This window comes from Oryctolagus cuniculus, chromosome 5, assembly GCF_964237555.1.
Source record: "Oryctolagus cuniculus chromosome 5, mOryCun1.1, whole genome shotgun sequence".
Lineage (NCBI taxonomy): Eukaryota > Metazoa > Chordata > Mammalia > Lagomorpha > Leporidae > Oryctolagus > Oryctolagus cuniculus.
In genome coordinates, this window is record NC_091436.1 from 15,733,413 (window position 1) to 15,755,243 (window position 21,831).

The following is a 21,831-nucleotide window of genomic DNA, read 5'->3' on the forward strand; positions in this document are numbered from 1 at the left end:
ATTTTGCTTAGCTTTGGTTGAGTGGCTCAGAGAAGTAACGTGCAGTCACTGCCCTGGTTGAGAAACTGCAATAGCTATTTGGCCAGAAGCTCTTGCCCTGGTGAGAATTTCAGTGATTGGCTTGTGTGTTTGTAATGCCTACACAGATGAAGCTGCTGGGTGAGTGCAGTGGCACCATAGACTCCGTGAAGAGGCTGGAGCACAAACTGAAGGAGGAAGAGGAGAGCTTTCCTGGCTTTGTCAACCTGAACAGCACCGAAGCTCAAACAGCTGGTGAGTGTGCGTCATGCAGTGCAGGGCAGTGAAGTCATGGATCTGGAAGTGTTTGCCTTCTGCCCTTTCTCTGTGCACCTGCTCATGACCTCCTATTACAGAAAGGAAAGTCATGAGCATCGTGTAGATTTTCCCTGGTCCACTCATTTCAATGCACTATCTAGCCCATCTAGTCAGCACTTTATATGAGTGTGAATGCATTTTCAATTTTTTGAGCAAAATAAATTTATAGTTTAATTCCATTTCAACGGACTTTTTGAAATACCCTCCTATGTATGCTCTCAGAATCCTACTGTAGAAAGAAACCAAACATGGAATGATATCTTCATGTACATGACTGCTTATTGCCTCAAAAAATCTTCAATTTTATATATATATATAATTGTACATATATGTGTGTGTGTACACACATTACTACACACACACACATATTTGAGAGGGAGAGAGAGATCCATCTTCCATCCACTGGTTTACTCTGAAAATGCCTACAGCATTCAGGATCAAGCCATGAGCTAGGAATGCAATCCCAGTCTCCTACATGCATGGTAGAGACTCAACAACTTGAGCCACCACCTGCTGCCCCTCAAGGTCTACATCAGCAGGAAGCTGGAAGAATTGAGAGCAGAGCCAGGAATCAAACCCAGGCACTCCAATATGAAATGTGGACATCTTAACCTCTAGGCCAAGTTCCTACCCCTCATAAGCTCTTGACTACCTTAAATCCTATATAGTTAATTCCTCTTTCTACTTTATTATCGTTGCAAATAGGAAAAACAGCTATGTGATCCTTTAACTATTGTTTGATTATAGAAACGCTCAGTGGTGTTTCCTTCTGTGTCTTTGAAGTTAGTCCCCAGGTATATATACAGCATTTCCTAAATATCTAGGGTAGAGAAAAACCCCTCACTTTTCTCTGTGTGCCTTGGCAGGTGTGATTGATCGATGGGAACTCATCCAGGCCCAGGCCCTGAGCAAGGAGTTGAGAATGAAGCAGAACCTCCAGAAGTGGCAGCAATTCAACTCAGACCTGAACAACGTCTGGGCCTGGCTGGGGGAGACGGAGGAGGAGCTGGAACAACTGCAGCGTCTGGAGCTCAGCACTGACATCCCCACCATCGAGCTCCAAATCAAGAAGCTCAAGGTAGCTGCCTAAAACACCTGTTCCGAGGAAGCCTCTAAGCCTGATTTCCTCTAACACAGCAGCAGAGAAGGTGTCTAACCAAAATGAGCAAGAATGATTTCCTTTACCAGCCATCCAGAACACGCTTGTTTCATAAAGTTGGCTCTGAAGGGCAGATGGTGGAACAACTTTGTAGGACTGTCTACCATGTAAATAATCAAGGATGACTTAATGAATTGGGATTTTAATAAATGGCCAATTAAAGTCTCATGAAAAATCCAGGCACATCTAGGATCCATTTAACCTCTTTGTAAGGGAAATACAGAGATGATCAGAGTCCTGCAAATTTGTAACTAGAGCTGAAGAGAAACCCTTTCCAAGATTGCATCTGCATGAATTTGCGGAGACCTAATTAAATCATCTGATACACTCAATTCAATGGCACTTGAAATTGAGTGCAGTGGTGCATAAAGAAATTTTACTGTAAGGAATACAACAAAACAAACTGTAGCATAATTTAACAGCACGTGAGATTTGCATTTAATTTTGGCCTGGGAATGTGTGGTGCACAAGACAATATCTTTCAACTCCAGCTTTGGGTCTTACAAATCCTTATTAGCCCAGCTATTAAAATGAATGCTGTAGCATTCTATGGACTGAGAGCTCAGTTTCTTTCTAATAGAGAGCATCAGATTGTGTCCCTCCTCAGGACAAAGCTGCCCAGGTTCTCTGGGTTATTGTATTGAAGTGTGATGCCTTGGTGTTTATATGGCTCAGTATGTACGATTGAACTGAGGTGGATCTTTCTATAGTTTGCCTTTTGGAAGTTGTGTTCTGTTTTAAATTTTCAGCAGAGAAATAGTCATCTCCAAAGATGTTCTCACAGTTACATCTTTATAGAAAGGCCCCTGCACTGTCCCTGTGAATTTTAAGATGAAGGCCAGAATGGGAAATGCCAGTCGACAGGATGAGTCTGCATTGCAAAGTGCATTTTTCTCTTGAGTTCCTAGATGACTCCAGTAGGGAAATGTTGCATTACAACCAAATTCCCATCACTATTAAGGTGATGAAGCAAATGTGGTCAGGGTCTGAGACCTCAGCGAGATTAGGTTGGAGAGAGAGTCAACCTCCATCATCAGGAAAAGGCCACCCTCCTCTGCTCCCATTCCTGATCCTTCCTATGTTTTCTGTAAATAAATTTATGGAATAACAGTATCTCCTGATCTTATGCTGCCTCTGTGGTTGAATCTATGCCACATCAGATTAAGAAGTATTGAGAAATGAAAATTTAAAGCAAGCTGGGAGCATAATAGAACTAGTGAGAAATTACAAGAAAATTCAGCCTGGGTAGATCTAGAACTGTTCCCCTCTCTTGGATCTGGGGATATTTAAACAGTATCCAGATATTCAATTATTCATACACAATCATGTGCTGAAGTTCTTGAAACTGAGTCTTGTTTTTTTTTTGGAAATGCACAGAATCAAAAATCAATTGCCTGGTTTTTGTGAATTCAACTAAAATCGCTAGCTCAAGAAGTATCCAACCTGTTCTCAAACATTGACCTGTGACACAGATAGTATTCTCAGCCTGGGGGCCATTCTACCTACAGATTCAGACCATCTGGAGTTTGTGTCCGGGAATCTGCTTTCTCAGGCTCACCACCTCATTCTTAGGCACACCAGTTTGAGTACCATTGGCCTAGAGAAGTGGGACTGTTACCCTAGGGGAACTATTGGAGCCTCATTTTTGGTTTCTTTCTTGTGATTGAACACATACAAAAAAAAACATGGATAGGGGTGAGTTAATCAGACCTCGTTGTCTGTTGCATGGGGTTGTCAGGGCTTCCTACAAGGCTCATCTTCACTCTGTTTCCGTTTCCTCTGCTGTTTTTTTAAAACCCCATTCCTCATGTCCATGGCAGCCATTCTGAAATGTCTGTTGCTTGTGTATATTCTTGAGCACTGTGAGTGTTTTGTGTGCACATATACTGATGCCATTGTCTTCCACATATCATTCTGAGTTTGACTTTTTCACTCTCCACCATTTTCTTTTTTTTCTTTTAATGTTTACTTATTTGAAAAGCAGAGATATAGATAGAAGAAGGGAGAGAAATCAGATCATTCAACTGTTGTTTAACCCCCGCAAATGCCCACAATAACCAGGGCTTGACCACGCTGAAGCCAGGAGCCTGGAACTCCATCTGGGTCTTCAAAATTTTGACATGATTCCAAGCACTGGGATCTTCTTCTGTTGCTTTCCCAGGAACATTAGCAGGGGCATGAACCAACATTCACTTGGGATGCCAGTGGCACAGACAGTGGCTTACTATGCTATACCACAATGCCAACTCTTCCACCATATTTTCTTAAAACCCATCCATGTTGTTAAGTGTCCATGTAGTCTATTTCTTCCAACTGTGGCATGGTTCTCGCTGCAGTGCATCCAGCTTCTCTAACTTGGCCATCTTGTTAAGGGCAGTTTTAATTAATGGGCCTTTTTATTTGAGCAAAACATTTCAAGGAACTGAAACCACAGTCTTAGAAAAAAAAATTGAACCATTAATATCCCTATTTAATTGTTCTCTTTTCTCTTTCAGGACCTCCAGAAAGCTGTGGACCACCGCAAAGCCATCATCATCTCCATCAATCTCTGCAGCTCCGAGTTTACCCAGACTGACAGCAAGGAGAGCCAGGACCTGCAGGAGCGCTTGTCTCGCATGAATGGGCGCTGGGACCGGGTGTGCTCTTTGCTGGAGGAGTGGCGAGGTCTGCTGCAGGATGCATTGATGCAGTGCCAGGTGGGAAGGGCTCTGGACAGGCTGTGACTTGGAGCCAACTGCTGATTCTTTAGCCAAATCTGTGACTTGATCCAAAGTCAATATGGAGCGAGATGACTTGTACCCATACTTCTCATTTTACTGGAAAATATACACATTTTGACCAGAGTTCAAAGCCCATGGCTTCCATCTTCTGTCCAGCTAGGAAGAACAGACTATTACCCAGGTTCAGGTTACTCCTGCTATTCCTTCTCTTATTCATTCATTCATTCAACACTTTTTACTGAGCCCATTGGCAAACATTTCTTGAACAGCAAAGTGAGCATTGCAAATATTTTATCCATCCAATCATTAGAAAATTCCTTAGTTACTTAGTGTTCATTGTATATTCAAATATGAAAAAAAGCATAAATTTTACCTTTGTTGGGGAAACAAGCTATATAAAATGCAAGCAAATAGTTAACCAGGGTACATTCAGACAGGATGGTGAGAGTAACTGAGAAAAGCCACAGTGGGAGGGTATTCAGGGATGTTCCGACTCTTTGAGCTGATTCTAGAAGGATGTTTCTGTGAGGGATGTTACTACAACCAGTGGGTAGTCCCAGAGAATCTTTTTTTTTTTTTTTTTTTGACAGGCAGAGTTAGAGAGAAAGAGAGAAAAGTCTTCCTTCCATTAGTTCACCCCCAAATGGCCGCTACGGCTGGCACGCTATGCTGATCTGAAGGCAGGAGCCAGGTGCTTCCTCCTGGTCTCCCATGCAGGTGCAGGGCCCAAGCACTTGGGCCATCCTCCACTGCCTTCCAGGGCCTCAGCAGAGAGCTGGACTGGAAGAGGAGCAACTGGGAAAGAACCCGATGCCCCGACTGGGACTAGAACCCGGTGTGCCGGCGCTGCAGGCAGAGGATTAGCCTACTGAGCTGCGGCGCTGGCCCCAGAGAATCTTAATGTCGTTATGGACAGAAAAGAGGCCAGTCTGACCAGAGTGTAGTCAGTGAGGCAGAGTGTTTAGAAACACTGGGAAGATTGAGGAACTAGATCATGTACAGCCTTGAAGGTAGGTCCTGGGGAGTTCGGACTCTGTTCTAAACACGATGGGAGGCCCTTGAAGGATGTGAAGCTAGTTCTTTAAGTTATTTGTGCTCCAAGAATATCAGCTCATTGAAAGCTGGTACTCAAACCATTATTTCATCTCTACACCCACTCCTAGTCCAGCGCCTTACACATGTGGGAGGTATTGAGTAATTGTGTGTGCAATGAACAGATGAATAAAATGGTGATGAGATCGACCCTAAGCCTTAAAAGATAGGAAGATTTTAATACATGGAGAAGGAATGGGAGCAGAGTTGCTTCCTTCCAAACTAGCAGCACTGCTCTTCTCTCAGAAATCAAATACTTTGATGCTAAATTACTTTGTCAAATTTTTTCCCCACATAATTAGATGATTTTGGCAAGAACATAAACTCATGGTAAAATCATTACAAAGCCACTAGTGCCTTCCTCAGAAAAGAGATATGTGTATTATGTTTAAACAATGGTAGCAATTGAGAAGAAAATCTATTCAAGAAATATGTTACCCATGGTTATTTCATGCTCTCTGTGGTTTTGTTTTGTTTTGGTAGGATTTCCATGAAATGAGCCACAGTTTGCTTCTTATGTTGGAGAACATAGACAGAAGGAAAAACGAAATTGTCCCCATTGATGCTAACCTTGACACAGAAATACTTCAGGACCATCACAGACAGCTCATGGTAAGACGTGAGGGCTGTGGCAGCACAGACAAGTTTCATTTACGAAAAAATGAATACGGTGATATATGCGCTCACACACACAAATATTGCAGTGATACACACATATTGCAATGATATATTTATATGTGTGTGTGTGCTATGGTCTTTTATGCTATAGTCTCTAATGCTTTTTTTAACTCCTTACTCTTTCCATCCTTTATGAAGCAAATGTGTGCCAAGAAGTTAACATCTGCTAGCTTTAGAATCTGACCCTCAGTCATCGCTCAGTTGTAAAAACCCTACGTGTTCCTCATCTTGATGAGCTTGTGTTTATTAAGGCAGTTATTTCTAGTGAATTACACTTTTTGTTTCAACTTTGTCATGTCTATGTCCCCGTGGTATACTTGATGGCTTATAATAAAAGGACATTAAAATAGAGAGAGAAAGAGAGAGAGAATGAATATATCAGATTCACCATGAACCTTAGTTCTGAGTTTTCTGAAAGGTAAGACAAAACATGAAGCAGTATGAGTTAAGTTGTTTTATTATCTGACCAAAAGAAAAATAGCAGTTCTTAGAATCAAGAACCTTTTTCTTTTTTTAAAGATTTTATTTACTTGAAAGTCAGAGTTACACAGAGAGAGAAGGAGAGGCAGAGAGAGAGAGATCGATCAATCGATCTTCCATCTGCTGGTTCACTCTCCAATTGGCTGCAACTGTTAGAGCTGTGCGGATCCAAAGCCAGAAGCTTCTTCCAGGTCTCCCATGTGGGTGCAGGGGCCCAAGGACTTGGGTCATCTTCTACTGCTTTCCCAGGCCACAGCAGAGAGCTGGATCAGAAGTGGAGCAGCCAGGACTCGAACCAGCGCCCATAAGAACCTTTTTCTAGCACGACATTCAAGTGGAAATTTATTGTATAGATTCTTATTCAAGGGTCTTGGGAAATATACACAATGTATTTAAGTGATTTTCATAGAAGACAAAGCATATTTGAGTTCCATTAGGAGAAAAATAATTTGCATTTTGTAACTGTTATTTTTATTTATTTATTTATTTTTTTTTGGACAGGCAGATTTAGAGCAGAGAGAGAGACAGGGAGAAAGGTCTTCCTTTTTCCGTTGGTTCAACCCCAAAATGGCCGCTATGGCCAGTGTGCTGGCGCTGATCCAAAGCCAGGAGCCAGGTGCTTCCTCCTGGTCTCCCATGCAGGTGCAGGGCCCAAGCACTTGGACCATCGTCCACTGCCTTCCCAGGCCACAACAGAGAGCTGGACTGGAAGAGGAGTAACCAGGACAGAATCTGGCACTCCGACCAGGACTAGAACCCGGGGTGCTGGCGCCGCAGGTGAAGGATTAGCCTAGTGAGCAGCGGCGCAGGCCAACCTGTTTGTTTTAATACCTAATACTTGTGAAATCTACAGAACCAGTAGCTTTTAATTCCGTACCATACGGGTCTTAGAAACCAAAAGGAAATAGCTCTGCAATGCATTTTTACTGGAGTTTGACCTGAGTCAAGTTATAACATGACATTGTAAATTATGAATCACCCTATATCTTTTTATATTAATTTCTACTTATTTCATTCTATTTGGAATATTGGGAGACAGAGACAGCCATAGAGAGGTCTTCTGTTTTCTTGTTTACTTCCCAAATGCCAACAGTCCAGGTTAGACCAGGCCAAAGCCAAGAGCCTGGAACTCCAACTCCATGTAAGTGGCAGAAACCTGAGCACTTGAGCCACTCACGGCTGCCTCCCAAAGTTCATATTAGCAGGAAGTTAGAACAGCCAGGACTCAACAGGCATTCAGATACAGGATGCATGTGGCTCAACTGGCATCTTAACTCCTACGCTGCCCCCACCTGATGTCTTTTTTAAAAATCATGATTAGCTATAAGAATATAGAATATGTAAACTTATGGAAAATAGAATTAAAAGATAAGTTTATTTTGATATAAAAAATGAAATCTGTATATAAACAAATTTTCAAAAATTCATAGAAAATGTTCTGAAAAAATTATTCATGAATTTCTAAACTTTTTGCACCAAAATAAATGTTTTAATTCTATTTTCCACAAACTCTTTGAAGTAGCCTCATGCATAGACATACTTAAATTTTGCTATATTTTATTGTAAGTTTTATTTTTCTGATTTAAAAGAATCTTATTTCTCATTTGCATAAGTTTAAGTACACTAACATATTAACCCATTTGAATCTTCAGTGATACTGCACAGCAGGATCCAACTGAGAAAATTGAGATTAAAAAAGATTCAGGGGTCTTTTAAAAAACTTTTACTTATTTGCTTGTTTTCATCTTATGCAAAAGGCAGCAGAGACAGAGGTAGAAAAAGAGGCACACAGAGAGTGATATCTTCCATATCCTGGTTCACTCCCTAACTTCCTACAGCAACTGAGGCTGGACCAGGATGAACCCAGTAGCCTGAAACTCATTCCCTGTCTCCCACATCGATGGCAGGGACCCGAGTACCTGAGCCATCACTTGTTGCCTCCCCAGGGAATGCATTAGCAGGAAGATGGATCAGAAGTAGAGGTGGCGCTCAGACTCAGGCATTCTGATCTGGAATGCCAGTATCCCATGCAGCATTTTAACTGCTGCATCAAAGCCCCTCCTCCTCTATCCCCAGAGGTCTTACAGAATATTAATAGCAGAGGCAGGATTAGAACACAGGTCGTCAGTTACTATGCCATGGTTGGCTACATCCTTGTATGTGTGTGTGCTCCACATTGTCCAGTCCAATTTCCCATTAAAGCTACAGTATTATAATTCTGCACTTTTGGAACTTCACCAAAAACTCTTAGAAAAATATTTCCTATTATACATATAGCAAATAAGACGTGAGCTGTTGGAGTCGCAACTCAAAGTGGCCTCACTACAAGACATGTCTTGCCAACTTCTGGTGAATGCTGAAGGCACAGACTGTTTAGAAGCCAAAGAAAAAGTCCATGTTATTGGAAATCGGCTCAAACTTCTCTTGAAGGAGGTCAGTCGTCATATCAAGGAATTGGAGAAGTTATTAGACATGCCAAGCAGTCAGCAGGTAAGCTTTAAACAGACATGATTGTGCAAGGGTAGCCTGTCTCACAGAGACCAGAGCAGCAGCATCTTCAGGCATTTAAGAAAGACTTGGAAAGTGGTACTTGGGGGAAAGGAGTGCCTACTCTCACTCACTGCTCCTCCAAGTCACATCTCAGAATTAAAGAGAAGACTCATCCATATATATTATAGGATATATATATATTATATTGAGTCCCTTATATCCAAAAGATCTTTTGCCATCCTTCCTACCAACCCTGTTACCACTATTGTGACATTTATATTTTACCCTGGTTATTTAAGAATTCCCACATTTTCACTTAACACAGCCATGGCAGAGAAAACCAGGCATTGCGGTGAGTGATGTATTCAACCCATGTAAAGCGTGATTCTCCTCCCTTATATGGTAATTTATACATTGAAAATGGTCCTCTGTTCATTTATTTTTATATTATTTTCTTAAATCTATTGCATCATGGTAGTAATGTTGATCTTGGGAAAAGCATTTGCAAATGTAGCTGTCCCTGGTAAGATTTGTTACACTCAATTTTGAAATCAAGTGAAGAACACACAAAAGATTTGCTTTTTTATCGGCATGCAAAACAGCAGTCTATTTTAAATAGCATCAAGGGTCAGAAATAATGTAATTTCTCTGATGCTTCCAGGCAGATTCCTGGATAACTTTTGTTGGTGACTACTTGAATTGATTTTTCTCTGCCCTGACTGACCTGCAGTTATAAAACAGACTTCTCTTCCCATGCTGATATCATTTCCTCCCCATGCATGTCATTAAGAAATAATAAAGTTTTAAGTGACTCATAGCAGTAACAAAGCGTATAGCTAGGTTTGCCAGAAGGATCAAACATAAACAAGGAAATCCAAATGTACTGGAAGAATTAGGTCCTGTTCTGAGATGTTGTCTGAGTCCCTTTTCCCCAAGGATTTGTGTGTGTGTGTGTGTGTGTGTGTGAGACATACACATGGGATGGAGGGTTAGAGTGGGGAATACATTGTGTGTGAGGCAACCTCCATTCTCTGGGACATGGCATTCTTAAAAGGATCTCTTTTCCCACCTAGGATCTGTCTTCCTGGTCTTCTGCTGATGAACTAGACACTTCGGGATCTGTGAGTCCCACATCAGGAAGAAGCACCCCAAACAGACAGAAATCGGTAACTGTCCATCAGTGACTTTCAGTGGGCCCAGAGGGAGGGAACACAGGGGAGTGACAGTACTTGTGCCTGCCACAGGTTCCGCAGGCTCTTCCCACCCGAATGCAGGAACCCCCAGACAGATGCGGACTGTCACCCCAGGTAGAGCTTCTTGTCAACCTGCCACCGCCCTTCTGGCATGCACTCAGGAACACAAAATGGGAGTTCTCTCTTTCAAAAGAACCAGAGCTCAAGGTGTGGCTGGTATGCAGGGAGAAAACTTAGTGTTCCTGCTCAAATGGCCATTTCTAGAATGGTGCTCATGTGTCCCTTTGGTGGCTCCTCCTTCAAACCACCACTGCTATGTTCACCTCAAAAAGGACAGGAATAGCTCAGCCAGAGGTGGACAAAACTGAGAATGTCTTATGAACCCAAGGAATTGATGAGCCGAGGTTCTCTTAACTCTCCAGCAAGGAACTTTGTGAGTGGTGGTCCTGAAGGTGTCTGGCCATTTACTGCCACTAAAGTGGCAACAAGTCAGCCCACCCACCCACAAGGCCAGTGGTAGGGGTGTCCTCACTGCAGAACACTGAGGATGCAAAACACAAATGTGGCCCCTGCTACCCTCTATGCCTTGGTTTCTCTGTGTAATTAGAAGCTTGTTTTTGTTTTGTTATTTTTTGTCTGGCTTTATGATTATAGTCATTCCATTTTTCCTTAGTTTTTAGAAGTATCAATTTCATTTGTACCCTTTTGTTATAAGCACTTACGTTCTATGCTGACAAATGTATTATCTCTTCTAGGATTTTTTTTTCTTCTACATTCACTAGTTTCCTATAGATCCTAGTTTAAGAATGTGAAGGAATACTGGCTTTTCAAGTTAAATTTTAGACTTTGTTCAACTTGAGTTTAATTTGTTGGGTCTCATCCCTGCCAAAAACAATGTCATGTTACTGTTGCTGTGTTTATCTGCAGAGAATTGTACAAACACCATTTTAATATTTTAAAAGATGAGAAAAATATGTAAAATATCTTTGACACTTATGGTCTAGCATGGTGAATTTGTTGTCAGTGAATATAGAGAGACACTTGAGTAGTGTAGAGTCACTGGTTTCCACCATGAGTTTATGCCCATTGTGGTGTGGACCTCAGAACCACAATTTGCATTTCTTCAGTGATTGATAATATATACCTACATTGATTGCACCAAAAGAAAAGCCAGTTTCCTTAATTCATGGGTACTGATTGTTTCATTTGATTTGTTTTTCTTTTGCTGCACTTTTAGTTTAATTTTCATCAGTAGCTTGTCTTTATTTGCCTGGACTGAACATTCTTCTTTCTTTACCCCCTGTTCATTGCAAACAGCCACGAGGCAAATGTAGTCCCTCACAGCCCGGACCCTCTGTGAGCAGTCCACATAGCAGGTACCTCCTTCTCCTGGTTTCCACACTGTTCTAGAACTCCAAGAGGATGATGAAAGTGGTCCGTGACTAAGTGTGCCTACATCTGATCTGCCTCAGGACAGTTGAGAAATTATCCATTTCAATCCACATCATTCCCTAACAAATTGTAAGAGGCATTTCTAAAAGAAAAGTATGAGTCAAACTCAGAGCATAACTGTCTGGACCCCACTGAAAATCTGTTCAGCCACCCGCAGCCCACGTGGTACTTTCCATCACATTGTCTTCCGTGTGTTGCAAGGATTCCATACAACCAGTGCAACAGCTTCCATTTGATTCATGGCAGACTTTTATCATCCTCTTTATTTCTAGAGTTAACAATCAGACAGGTAATAAATCAATGAATTATTAGACCATCCACAGAACCCACAGATCTGCATAAAACATACTAACATCCCCAGCTTTTTATTTTATTTTAATGTTTTATCCAGATTGTGGGTTTTGGGTTCTCAGCATAGCCAGTCCTCAGTGGGTATTCTTCACTTAACATTAATGCGCACCTTCTCTCTTCAGCTTTTCCTGGACCTCCTCTCTAGCCAGCACACTCAGTCTCTCATGCTCCTGAAGCCTGCAAGCTCTCTCTCTCTGGCGCAGCCACCGTCTGTGCCCTAGCCCTTTTGGCCCCCCAGCTGCCTCCAGCCACTCCTCTGTGCTTCACGCCTTGCCTCTCACCAGCCCTTGTTTCTGCAGTTGGCAGTGCTTTGCCTTCTTTGTTGTTGGTGTGATGTCTGTGCTCCTCTGCCCTTCCACTTAGCAGTTCAGGTTTCCCAGTTTCTCTGAAAATAAAACCATTGTCCCCATAGCTGAGTTTCATTCCCATCCCAAGGAGTTCACTGTTAAAAATAGGTTGCTCCTCCCACCCTCCACACAACCCCACCCCGTAAACTTACCACCACTGAGCAGGAATCTAAATCCTGGAAGGAGGGCAGGGAGGAGGACAGGTAGAACTGTAAACAATTGTGAGCTGTATTGCGGCAGGGGCTGGCTATGTCAATGGGCCACTGCCTCTCAGCAGAACTAATGCAGAATGTGTTTTGATATGGTTTTTTTTTTTTTTTTGGTTTTAAGCCTCATTTTATTTTATAATTTTTTTCTCTTTCCCATTGGTTTGGTCTGAAGACAATTTTGTGGGTTTTCTTCCCCGTCCATAACAAAATATCAATGCTGAAATATGGAGAAAAACTCAGAGGGACTTTTGAAGATAATGATGGACTTCTGTGGGTGATCTGATGTTTGCTTAACCTCTACAGGAAAAGATAATCATGTACCATAGATAATGTCTGTATTATACAGTCCCTGTCTTCACAAATGCTAAAGTGCCATGAACACAAAGTGAAGGCTAGCTCCATGTTTTTCCTTTGAGGATACCAGAGATCAGTTCTTTGATGATGAGAAGGGGAAAGCCCTTATACGTATGCAACACCAACAGCAACCACCCTTTGGTTCTGAAATATCACATCTGTGTGCCCCCTGATTATTTCAGACAACTACCCAGGTCTTAAAATGTCAAGGGCCTCATTTCTGATGGCAAAGAGCTTTCACGTGCCTCCTAACAGGGCTTTGCGGCTGGGACAGCAACACTCTCACTGCGACATTCAGCTCTGCTTTGTCCCACGTTGTTGACTAACGTCTTTCTGAGAATTCAGCACAATGTTCACTTTGCTACTCTGATAGGTTGGAATTCAAACCTTTACCTGAATGGCAAACTCCATCAAAATCCTTGGCAGACTGGTTGTGGTTGAATACTCTTTATCTTCGTAACTCTGTGACACCTGTAGGAGTGCACCCAACCCCAACAATCGAATGCAAATTCAGTGAGGGAAGAAGGAGCTTCACTTAACCAGGCTGCCATGGTAGCCCCTTTCTGGAGTATTGAAATATCTTGTGTTTGATCTTGCACTGGTTCAGCAATTCTGGAAGATGAAGTTAGGTTAGAATGTTGCCTCCAATGGTCTGCAATGGGAAACTTTTAGACAGTCTTCCTGGGACAGGAAAGAGGCTATGTTGGAACAAACTTCAAGCTGAGGGACATCTTATATGTTTTTGTTGTCACTGCTGCTGTTACAGTGGTGGTGGTGGTGGTGGTTTTGTTACTGTTTAGTCATATATTATTAATATGAGGGGTAGTTGAACAATAAATGGAAAATGCCTATTATGAAAAGGCTGCACAAATTTCAAATATTTTGCACTAAAATAAAACAACTGAATTCCATTTTCTGTGAAAGTCTTGAAGTCCCTTCCTATACTTAGCTGTTTGATATTCCACTTTGATTTGATGATGGCAGTTTGATGCCCTTCTATAGGCATCTAAACCTGTATATGGACTGAAGCCAACAGTTACTGAACATCTTTTATGTTTAGGTACTGGGTCTATAAAATTAATGTAGTATGGTTCCTATCTTTAAAAGGCTTATAATTTATCAGAATCATCTAGAGATTCCTTAACCCAGCTAGAAGAATGTCTCCAGGACTTCTTGAAATTATAAATATTTTAAAAGAAATCTTAGTATACATTTTAACTGGATCATGATCTTTATTTAAGATTAAACATTTTAGAAGTATTCTGTCAAAGCAATATGTAAAATAGTCCAGTTGGAACCTTTTTCCTAAATCTGCCATAAAATTTTCTAATCCTATCACCAGTATCTCCTCAAAACTCTACTACAGATGAGTTGAACTTGACAAGTTAGAAGATTTCACTCCAATTCCATGCAAAGCAAAGGAATAATTGTTCTGTGGTCTGGATGGAGTAATTTCTAAAGCTTCTAAGTATTAGAAAATGTAAAATTGCCCTGGACACTGTTGGTCTCTGGCACCTTCTACACAGAAAAGTGGCAAATAACTGCCTGAATTACTGAAAGGGAGGGAAAAAATACCACATATAAAATGTGTTCGAGATAGTCAGATACACTTAAGGAAGCCCAGTGGGGTTTTTCCCATGTACACTGGGTCCTCACTATAAACACCATGAAATTTCTTGTAGAATTTGTTCTCAAGTCTTTGATATCAGACTCTGCCCTGGCAATCTACTTGTTCAAACCACTCAGAGAGCCTCAACCTAGAGCAGCCTCCCTTCTAAGGCAGGCTGCCTGCTCATGCCTCCAGAACTGCTATAGGATATTGCTCCAGTAGGTTTCCCTTTTGCTTTTTATTGAGGTGGACCTTTCCCCTGTTTCGGGAGAATAAGTCAAGTACTTGGGGAATCCATCTCATCTTTGAAAGCATTATTATGATTTTGGGGGGAGGAAAGGCTGAATCCAGCCAACCCCCAAGGGTATGAGTCAGCACTTGAGTCCTTTGGTATAATAATACAGATAATAACAACAAGTTGATAACATGTAGTTCGTACTTAATGTAGTCCAAGCACATGCTAAGCACTGTCTATCCGTTACCTCCTCCTGTAACCGTCACAAGAACGCATTGACATGGCCACAGCCCTTGCTTTTATGGACAAGGATGGCAGGATTCAGTGTGAAGATGTAGGATTTCAACCCAATTCTCCCCTGACTCTGGACCCTAGCTTGTTAATCACACCACTGTACTGAAGGGCCATCCGTAGGTAGGATACTGCAAACAATTTGAGGGCTTGGGACATCACAGACTCCCTGACATAGGTTAGGCAAAGCCAGAATATTTGGTTTGAAATAAGAACAGCTAGCATCCTAAGCTGATTCTGAAACTCATCGTCTGTACCACATATCCAGGAAACACTGAGTTTCAAACCCCACTCACATAACAACAGGCAGCGAGATCAGGGACAACCTAGATATTTCAACATAATACATTCCTGTTACTCTACTGCCAGAGTCAGCCAACAAGTAGCAAAATGAATCGAAAGTTTCTTTTCAATTGACTTTAAATATCATTTTGTTTTCCTTGACTATGCAAAATTCTGACAGTGAGTCACACTCTGTCAATGTTCAGACTTCTCATGTCTCTTTATATATACTTTCTTTTGTGTGGTGTGTTATGTACAAGAATACTATAGAAAGTTCATGGAAATGCATATTATGGGAAACATGCATTTCAAAAAATTTTTGCATCAAAATAAGTTTATTTTTGAATTCTATCTTCCACAAACTTTTTTTTAAAGATTTATTTATTTATTTGAAAGGCAGAGTTAGACACAGAGAGAGGTCTTCCATCCACCAGTGCACTCCTCAAATGGCTGTATCAACCAGAGCTGGGCCAGGCTGAAGCCAGGAGCCTCCTCGGGGTCCCCCACGTGGGTGCAGAGGCCCAAACACTTGGGCCATCCTCCACTGCCTTACCAGGCTCATTAGCAGGGTGTGTAGTCAAAGCAGAGTGGCCAGGACTCCAGCTGGCTCCCACATTAGATGCCTGCATCACAGGTGGTGGCTTTACCCGCTGTACCACAATGCCAGCCCTTTCCACAAACCTTTGATGTGCTCTTGTACTACTCCCTCCCCTGCCACCTTCCTTTCCCCCATCTGTATGTGTATTTTTGGGGAAGAGATGAAACAACTTCTGAGAAATTATTTACTTCCAAATTTTAAAGAGTAACAAGAGTGAGAATAATAAATATTTACTTGTAGAGAATAAGCCCCCTGTTTTCCGGACAGAATTGTCTGATATGTCTCCATTGATTAAGTTACTTGTATAAGTTCACACATTTACTTTTCCCTACACAAATACAATGTACACTGGTATCAACTTAAGTAATAACCCCAGTAGAGAGTGAACAGTGGCTAGTCAACAAGTTTCCTTTGTTCCTTCCCTTAATGAATTTCCCAAGACTCTTGAAATTGAGGTAATTTTTAGGTAGGTCAATAGGAAAATACTGAAAGTATACTTTTTAACCTGTTGGTACTAAAATTTCTAGAATAGATTCAACCTGAAGAGGAGGTGACTTTTAGCCTTAGCCCAGGGAGTGGGCCTTTTTCTTAGTAGAGTGAATATTTTCCAAAGCAGTCAACTGTAGGGGTGGTCATTAAGTACTATGTGTTCCCTTCATCCCTATCTCAACTCATTACTTTTTCCCTATGTTGGCACTCTTCAATATTGAAAGTCATGTGCCAATTAATTTGTAATAAAGAATTCTCTGATACTGTTAAATGTGCCATGTGTTTCAACAGAGTTTGTAACACATGAGCCCTTCATCTAAAGATGGTATCTTTCTCATTTTTCATTGGTATAAACTAGTCAATATCCTTTGTTTTGATCTTGATTTTTTTTCCTAATTGCTCAAAGAAATTAATAATTAATAAATAGGGGCTCTTGGCCGGCACCGCGGCTCACTAGGCTAATCCTCCGCCTTGTGGCGCCAGCACACCGGGTTCTAGTCCCAGTCAGGGCGCCGGATTCTGTCCCGGTTGCCCCTCTTCCAGGCCAGCTCTCTGCTGTGGCCCAGAAGTGCAGTGGAGGATGGCCCAGGTCCTTGGGCCCTGCACCCGCATGGGAGACTGGGAGAGGCGCCTGGCTCCTGGCTTCAGATCAGCGCGGTGCGCCAGCTGCAGCACGCCAGCCGCAGCGGCCATTGGAGGGTGAACCAATGGCAAAGGAAGACCTTTCTCTCTCTCTCTCACTGTCCACTCTGCCTGTCAAAAATAAAAATAAAAATAAATAAATAAATAGGGGCTCCTAAGCTCTGTTAGATTGTAGTATCAATTATATACGTAAATCTGCCTGAAACAAAGTCTGAGAGTGAGTTGGTTATATATATATTCAATAAAGAAGATATATTTAAGAAAAGTTCAGTGCAGAGATTGTGGGTAGCTTATCCCAAGACACTTTAAGGCAAACTACCTAATCATACGTTATCAGAGAAAAATGATTTTAGGACATTAACAAACCCCTAATCTTTGCAAATGAGAACACTGAAGACCAAAGAGACTGATTTACTTGCCCATGTATAATTATACAACTGCCTCAAAACAAACCATCCTTCTTTCTACATACTGATTTGATGATCATTGTACTGCTATGAGGCTTTATGACTAGAGATGCTTACTTTAGACACAAGAAAAGCACTCTGAGTAGTTTAGGATGCCAGCATTCTTATCCTTGTTCCTACATATGAAATACCTATGAAATGAACATGAGCAGCATGACCGTCATTCATAACACTGGACAGAGCATGGCGTAGAATATGATGGACAGAGATTTTGGAACCCTGAGTGCCTAGTGGATCCCTCTCTCCTCCCACCTTTAACTAGTGAGTTTGGAGAGGTCATTTACACTATGCATGGAGTTTGAGTTCAAGCTGAAATCCCAGGTCAAAAATCTCAGTTCTGCCACTTGGTAGCTGTACAAACTTGATCTGGTTATTTCACTTATCTGAGCTTCCTTTCATGTATAAAATGAAGATAATATGCACATACTCCAGAGGCCTGTTGTGGAGATTCAGTGAGAAAACCCAAGATAAATTCTGGAGTGTTGTTAGCAATTAGAAGTATAACTGCTAACTATCCTTACCTTATCTACAAAATTAGGAAGTAGATTAGATACTCTCTAAGGCCCTGTCTCATCATCAGTATTTTATATTTAAGTAACTCAAGTTTCTATCTTTCCCTATCATTAATAAGGTATATGTAAAAAAAATTTTGTATGCTATATTCTTATTTTCCCCAAAGTACATACTTTTTTTTCCTATGTGGCTCATTAGGAGTAACACAATGGTCATAACATCAGGGTAGTTGATCAATTTGACCACTAGATGGTGATTGAACTCTTGTGGGCCCTTAGTTGGGAGGTTATTTACACTGACGAATTAGAAGACACAAATCATACAAAAAATGGAACTGTAAAGTTAGAAGAGCATCTAGCCTAATTTGAAGGGATTGATGAAGACATTGGCAGTTGGAGGTAAAATGCATTGAGGTTATACTATAATTTGTGAACTTCAGGAAAGAACAAGGTCTGATTTGATTTTTTTTCCATTTCAGTATAAGAACTATCCAAGAAACACATTTGGTACGGGGTTGCTTGACTCTTCCCCAGAACCATTGTTTTTGTCTCCCATCTTTCTTTGAAAATTTAGTGAAGAAGTTTCAGTAGTCTTCCTGTTCCCTGATCTTCCCTGAACATATAATATAGCTTATATAGTCTTAAAAATTTATTTTCTCTGGTGCTACCCTTTACTTTCACTGATAATAAGGTGTCCCACCTTCAGAAACTAAGAGCTAATAGGGGATCTGCAAACACAGTGTTTTCTTATGACCAGAATGCAGTTACCAATATAGTTTATATACCTTCATATTGCCCCAACAGGCTCACATTCAATGTTCCCACTTTCAGGGATATTTAAAACCATCAGGGAATTCATACTAGGTGTGTGACACTGTATCTCCTTGCCATCCCTATCCTTTCTCATGTCATGTGGGTGTGCACAAAATGGTTCTGGTAGATAACATTTCTTTCTTCATCTTTCCCAGTAGTCACTGAACAAAGTGTGACTGCTCCTCAAAACAAAACAATGGCACCCTACTTATAACCTGTTTGCCTGCTGAGTGTTTCTCTGGCAGTCTTCCTTATGAATTCAGAAATTTGTGCTTAATCCCCCATGCACTATTTAAAAGGAATCTATAAGAGACACAGGGAAACTTGAAACTTGTAATCTAGAAGGACCCTTCAAGGTGACCATCTTGGGACAGGCATGCACTGGAGACACTGCCTAAGGGGCCTGTGTCCCACATTACAGTGCCTGGCTTCAATTCCTGGCCTTGGCCCCACCTCCTAACTCCATCTTTCTGTTGGTACAGATGCTGGGAGGCAGCAGTGAAGGCTCAGATAATGGAGTCTCTGCTACCCAAGTGAGAGATCTCAGTTGAATTCCCAGTTCCTGGCTTTATCCTGACCCAGCCCAGGCCATTGCAGACATTTGGGGAGTGAACCAGTAGGAGTGCTCACTTGCTCTCGCTTGCGCTCTCTCTCTCTCTCTCTCTCTCTCTCTCCACCCACCTCTCTCCCCCCTCCTTCTCTCTATCTGTCTCTCCTCTCCCTCCCCCCTCCTTTCCTCTCTTCCCTCCCTCCTTCTCTCTCTCTCCTCTCCCTCCCCCCTCCTTTCCTCTCTTCCCTCCTTCCTTCTCTCTCTCTCTCTCCTCTCTCTCTCTCTGTTTTGTTGTGTCTATCTCTCTGTGTGTCTCTTTCTGTGCTGTTCAAATAATAAAAAATGTTAAAAATGATGATGAAAATGTCTTCCTCAGATAAATGGAACAGAGCTAGTGACAGGATCAGACTAGAATCTACATCCTTCAACATCTGTGTTCTGAATACAGACTCTACCGCTAGTTCTTGCTCACACAGCTTGGGAACCCACTAATGTCAGGGCCAGGTGCTGATTCAGTGCAAGATGAAACCATGGTATATTGGAAGATTAACTAAGCTTTGTGGGTCTATGTAAAATGCTTGGGACTGTTTTTGTCCTTGATGCATGGGTTTTGATATCTATGGGATGGCCAGCTGGGATGGCTTATATGATTCTGACTGCAAGTAATTTTGCCTAACAATGTTTCTGATATCATTAGATCAAAAATAAACTGCAAGAAACAGGTATATTTTAATTATCTGGGTCTACTTAAGGTATGCTGATATAATGTGTGAAATTAATATCTTTGTTGATGGAAAAGATTTTACCCAATTAAAGGATAAAGGGCTGGAATTTGATCTCAATTTGTTACTTTGAGCTGACCAACTAAAAGTTTACTCTTCGTCAGTGTGGTTTCCCACAACTCCTCATTTGGTGTTGGGTTAATGACCCGTGCATACTGCAGAAGGCTGGCAGCTCCTTTGCCAGACTGGGTTGTGTCTAGCCCTGTAGCTTTCAGGAAGATGGAGAAGCAAAAAGCAGCATTTGCCCAATGTTTGAGTTATTTGAATTATTTATGTCAATTCTTCTCCCAGGTCCACAAAAGGTGGCTCCGATTCCTCCCTTTCTGAACCCCAGCCAGCTCGGTCCAGCCGAGCCTTCTTGTTCCGAGTCCTCCGGGCGGCTCTTCCCCTTCAGCTTCTGCTGCTGCTCCTCATCGGGCTCGCCTGCCTCGTACCAATGTCAGAGGAAGACTATAGCTGTGCCCTCTCCAACAATTTTGCCCGATCATTCCACCCCATGCTCAGATATACCAATGGCCCTCCTCCACTCTGAACCAAGCAGATCTCATTGGCAAAAATGCTGGAAGCACAAGAAGGATGGAGCCAAAAGCATCCCAAACTACCAAAATGAGGACTTGAATCTTGGCAGGAGCCAGTGGTGTGCCGGCTTTGGCCATCCTCCGTGTCTCACATGTGCAAGTCATGGCTTCAGAGGTGGATGATAAGCAGTGCAGGAGAGCAAACAGACCAGAGAAGGTTTGGAAGAAATTTTGTTGGAGACTCTGAGCCTTAGCACAGAGGAGATTGAACGAGGACTTTCAAAGTTCCCTGGAATTGGGAATTCTGGACCTCTGGCCCATTCTATGCATAACCAAGGACTTCAGTAGACCATCTGGGCAGCGTTCCCATGGTGCTGCTCCATCCATCCAATAAACCGCCCACCCAGGCGCCATGTCAGTATCGTACAATCTACCAACCAACCAGTGCTCAAGAGATTTTAGTACATTGTAACATACAATTTTTAAGAGCTTATATGGCAGCTTTCCTTTTTGGCATGATGTTCTAACCTTTGCTTTAGAAGCACAAGCTGTAAATCTAAAAGGCACTTTTTTAAAGATATAAAGAAAAACTAGATGTAATAAATATATAATGGAAGGCTTTATTGTGGAAAAAAGAATGTTATAGTAAAAAAAGATATTTATGTATGTACAGTTTGCTAAAGCCAAGTTTTGTTTGTATTGATTACTTTGCATTTATTATAGATACAGTAAAATATACTGTCCTGGATTTCTTTTTCCTCTAAAAATGGGTTGAAAGTCATTGTGAAGCAGGCAGTGATCATAATGCAACTACACAACTACAGTGATCGTGTGTGTGTGTGTATCTGTGTAATGAATGAAGCAGGATGTAAGTGTGTATTCAGGAGACAGGATAGATAAGGGAAGTGCACATTTAAACAGAAAGTCCCAGATGATTCATTTTTCCTCTTCCCTCCACAAACAGATCTCATGAATTCCTGCTTCTTGGCCTCTTTCATATTCTCCTCTGAAAGTGCTCCCTAGGGGCTCCTGTGTGCAGCACTTCTCCATTCCATCCCAAGGGAATACGACAGCCTCGTAAACTTTCTTTAAGCATTCTCTTGTCCAGATGCATTCTTTTGTGCAAAGCTTTCCATTGTATTCATTGCCTACATGTATACAATTTTAGTCTTTCAAGTCCCA

The 21,831-nt window shown here is 41.7% G+C and overlaps 1 protein-coding gene across 29 annotated transcripts in view; it reads left to right on the forward strand.

The window, feature by feature from the left end:
- Positions 1–21,416, forward strand: part of SYNE1 (spectrin repeat containing nuclear envelope protein 1) — a 551,595-nt gene extending 530,179 nt beyond the window's left edge. For 28 of the 29 annotated variants that reach the window (XM_051855247.2, XM_070073379.1, XM_070073388.1 and 25 more), the window contains 8 exons: positions 147–273; positions 1,203–1,414; positions 3,991–4,191; positions 5,791–5,919; positions 8,743–8,955; positions 10,029–10,121; positions 11,466–11,524; positions 20,423–21,416. In XM_051855247.2, the coding sequence (XP_051711207.2) occupies positions 147–273; positions 1,203–1,414; positions 3,991–4,191; positions 5,791–5,919; positions 8,743–8,955; positions 10,029–10,121; positions 11,466–11,524; positions 20,423–20,663 (1,275 nt within the window). In that variant the 3' untranslated portion in view covers positions 20,664–21,416. The remainder of the gene's footprint in view (positions 1–146; positions 274–1,202; positions 1,415–3,990; positions 4,192–5,790; positions 5,920–8,742; positions 8,956–10,028; positions 10,122–11,465; positions 11,525–20,422) is intronic. The other variant, XM_070073391.1, reaches the window with a different exon arrangement.
- Positions 21,417–21,831: the final 415 nt, after the last annotated feature.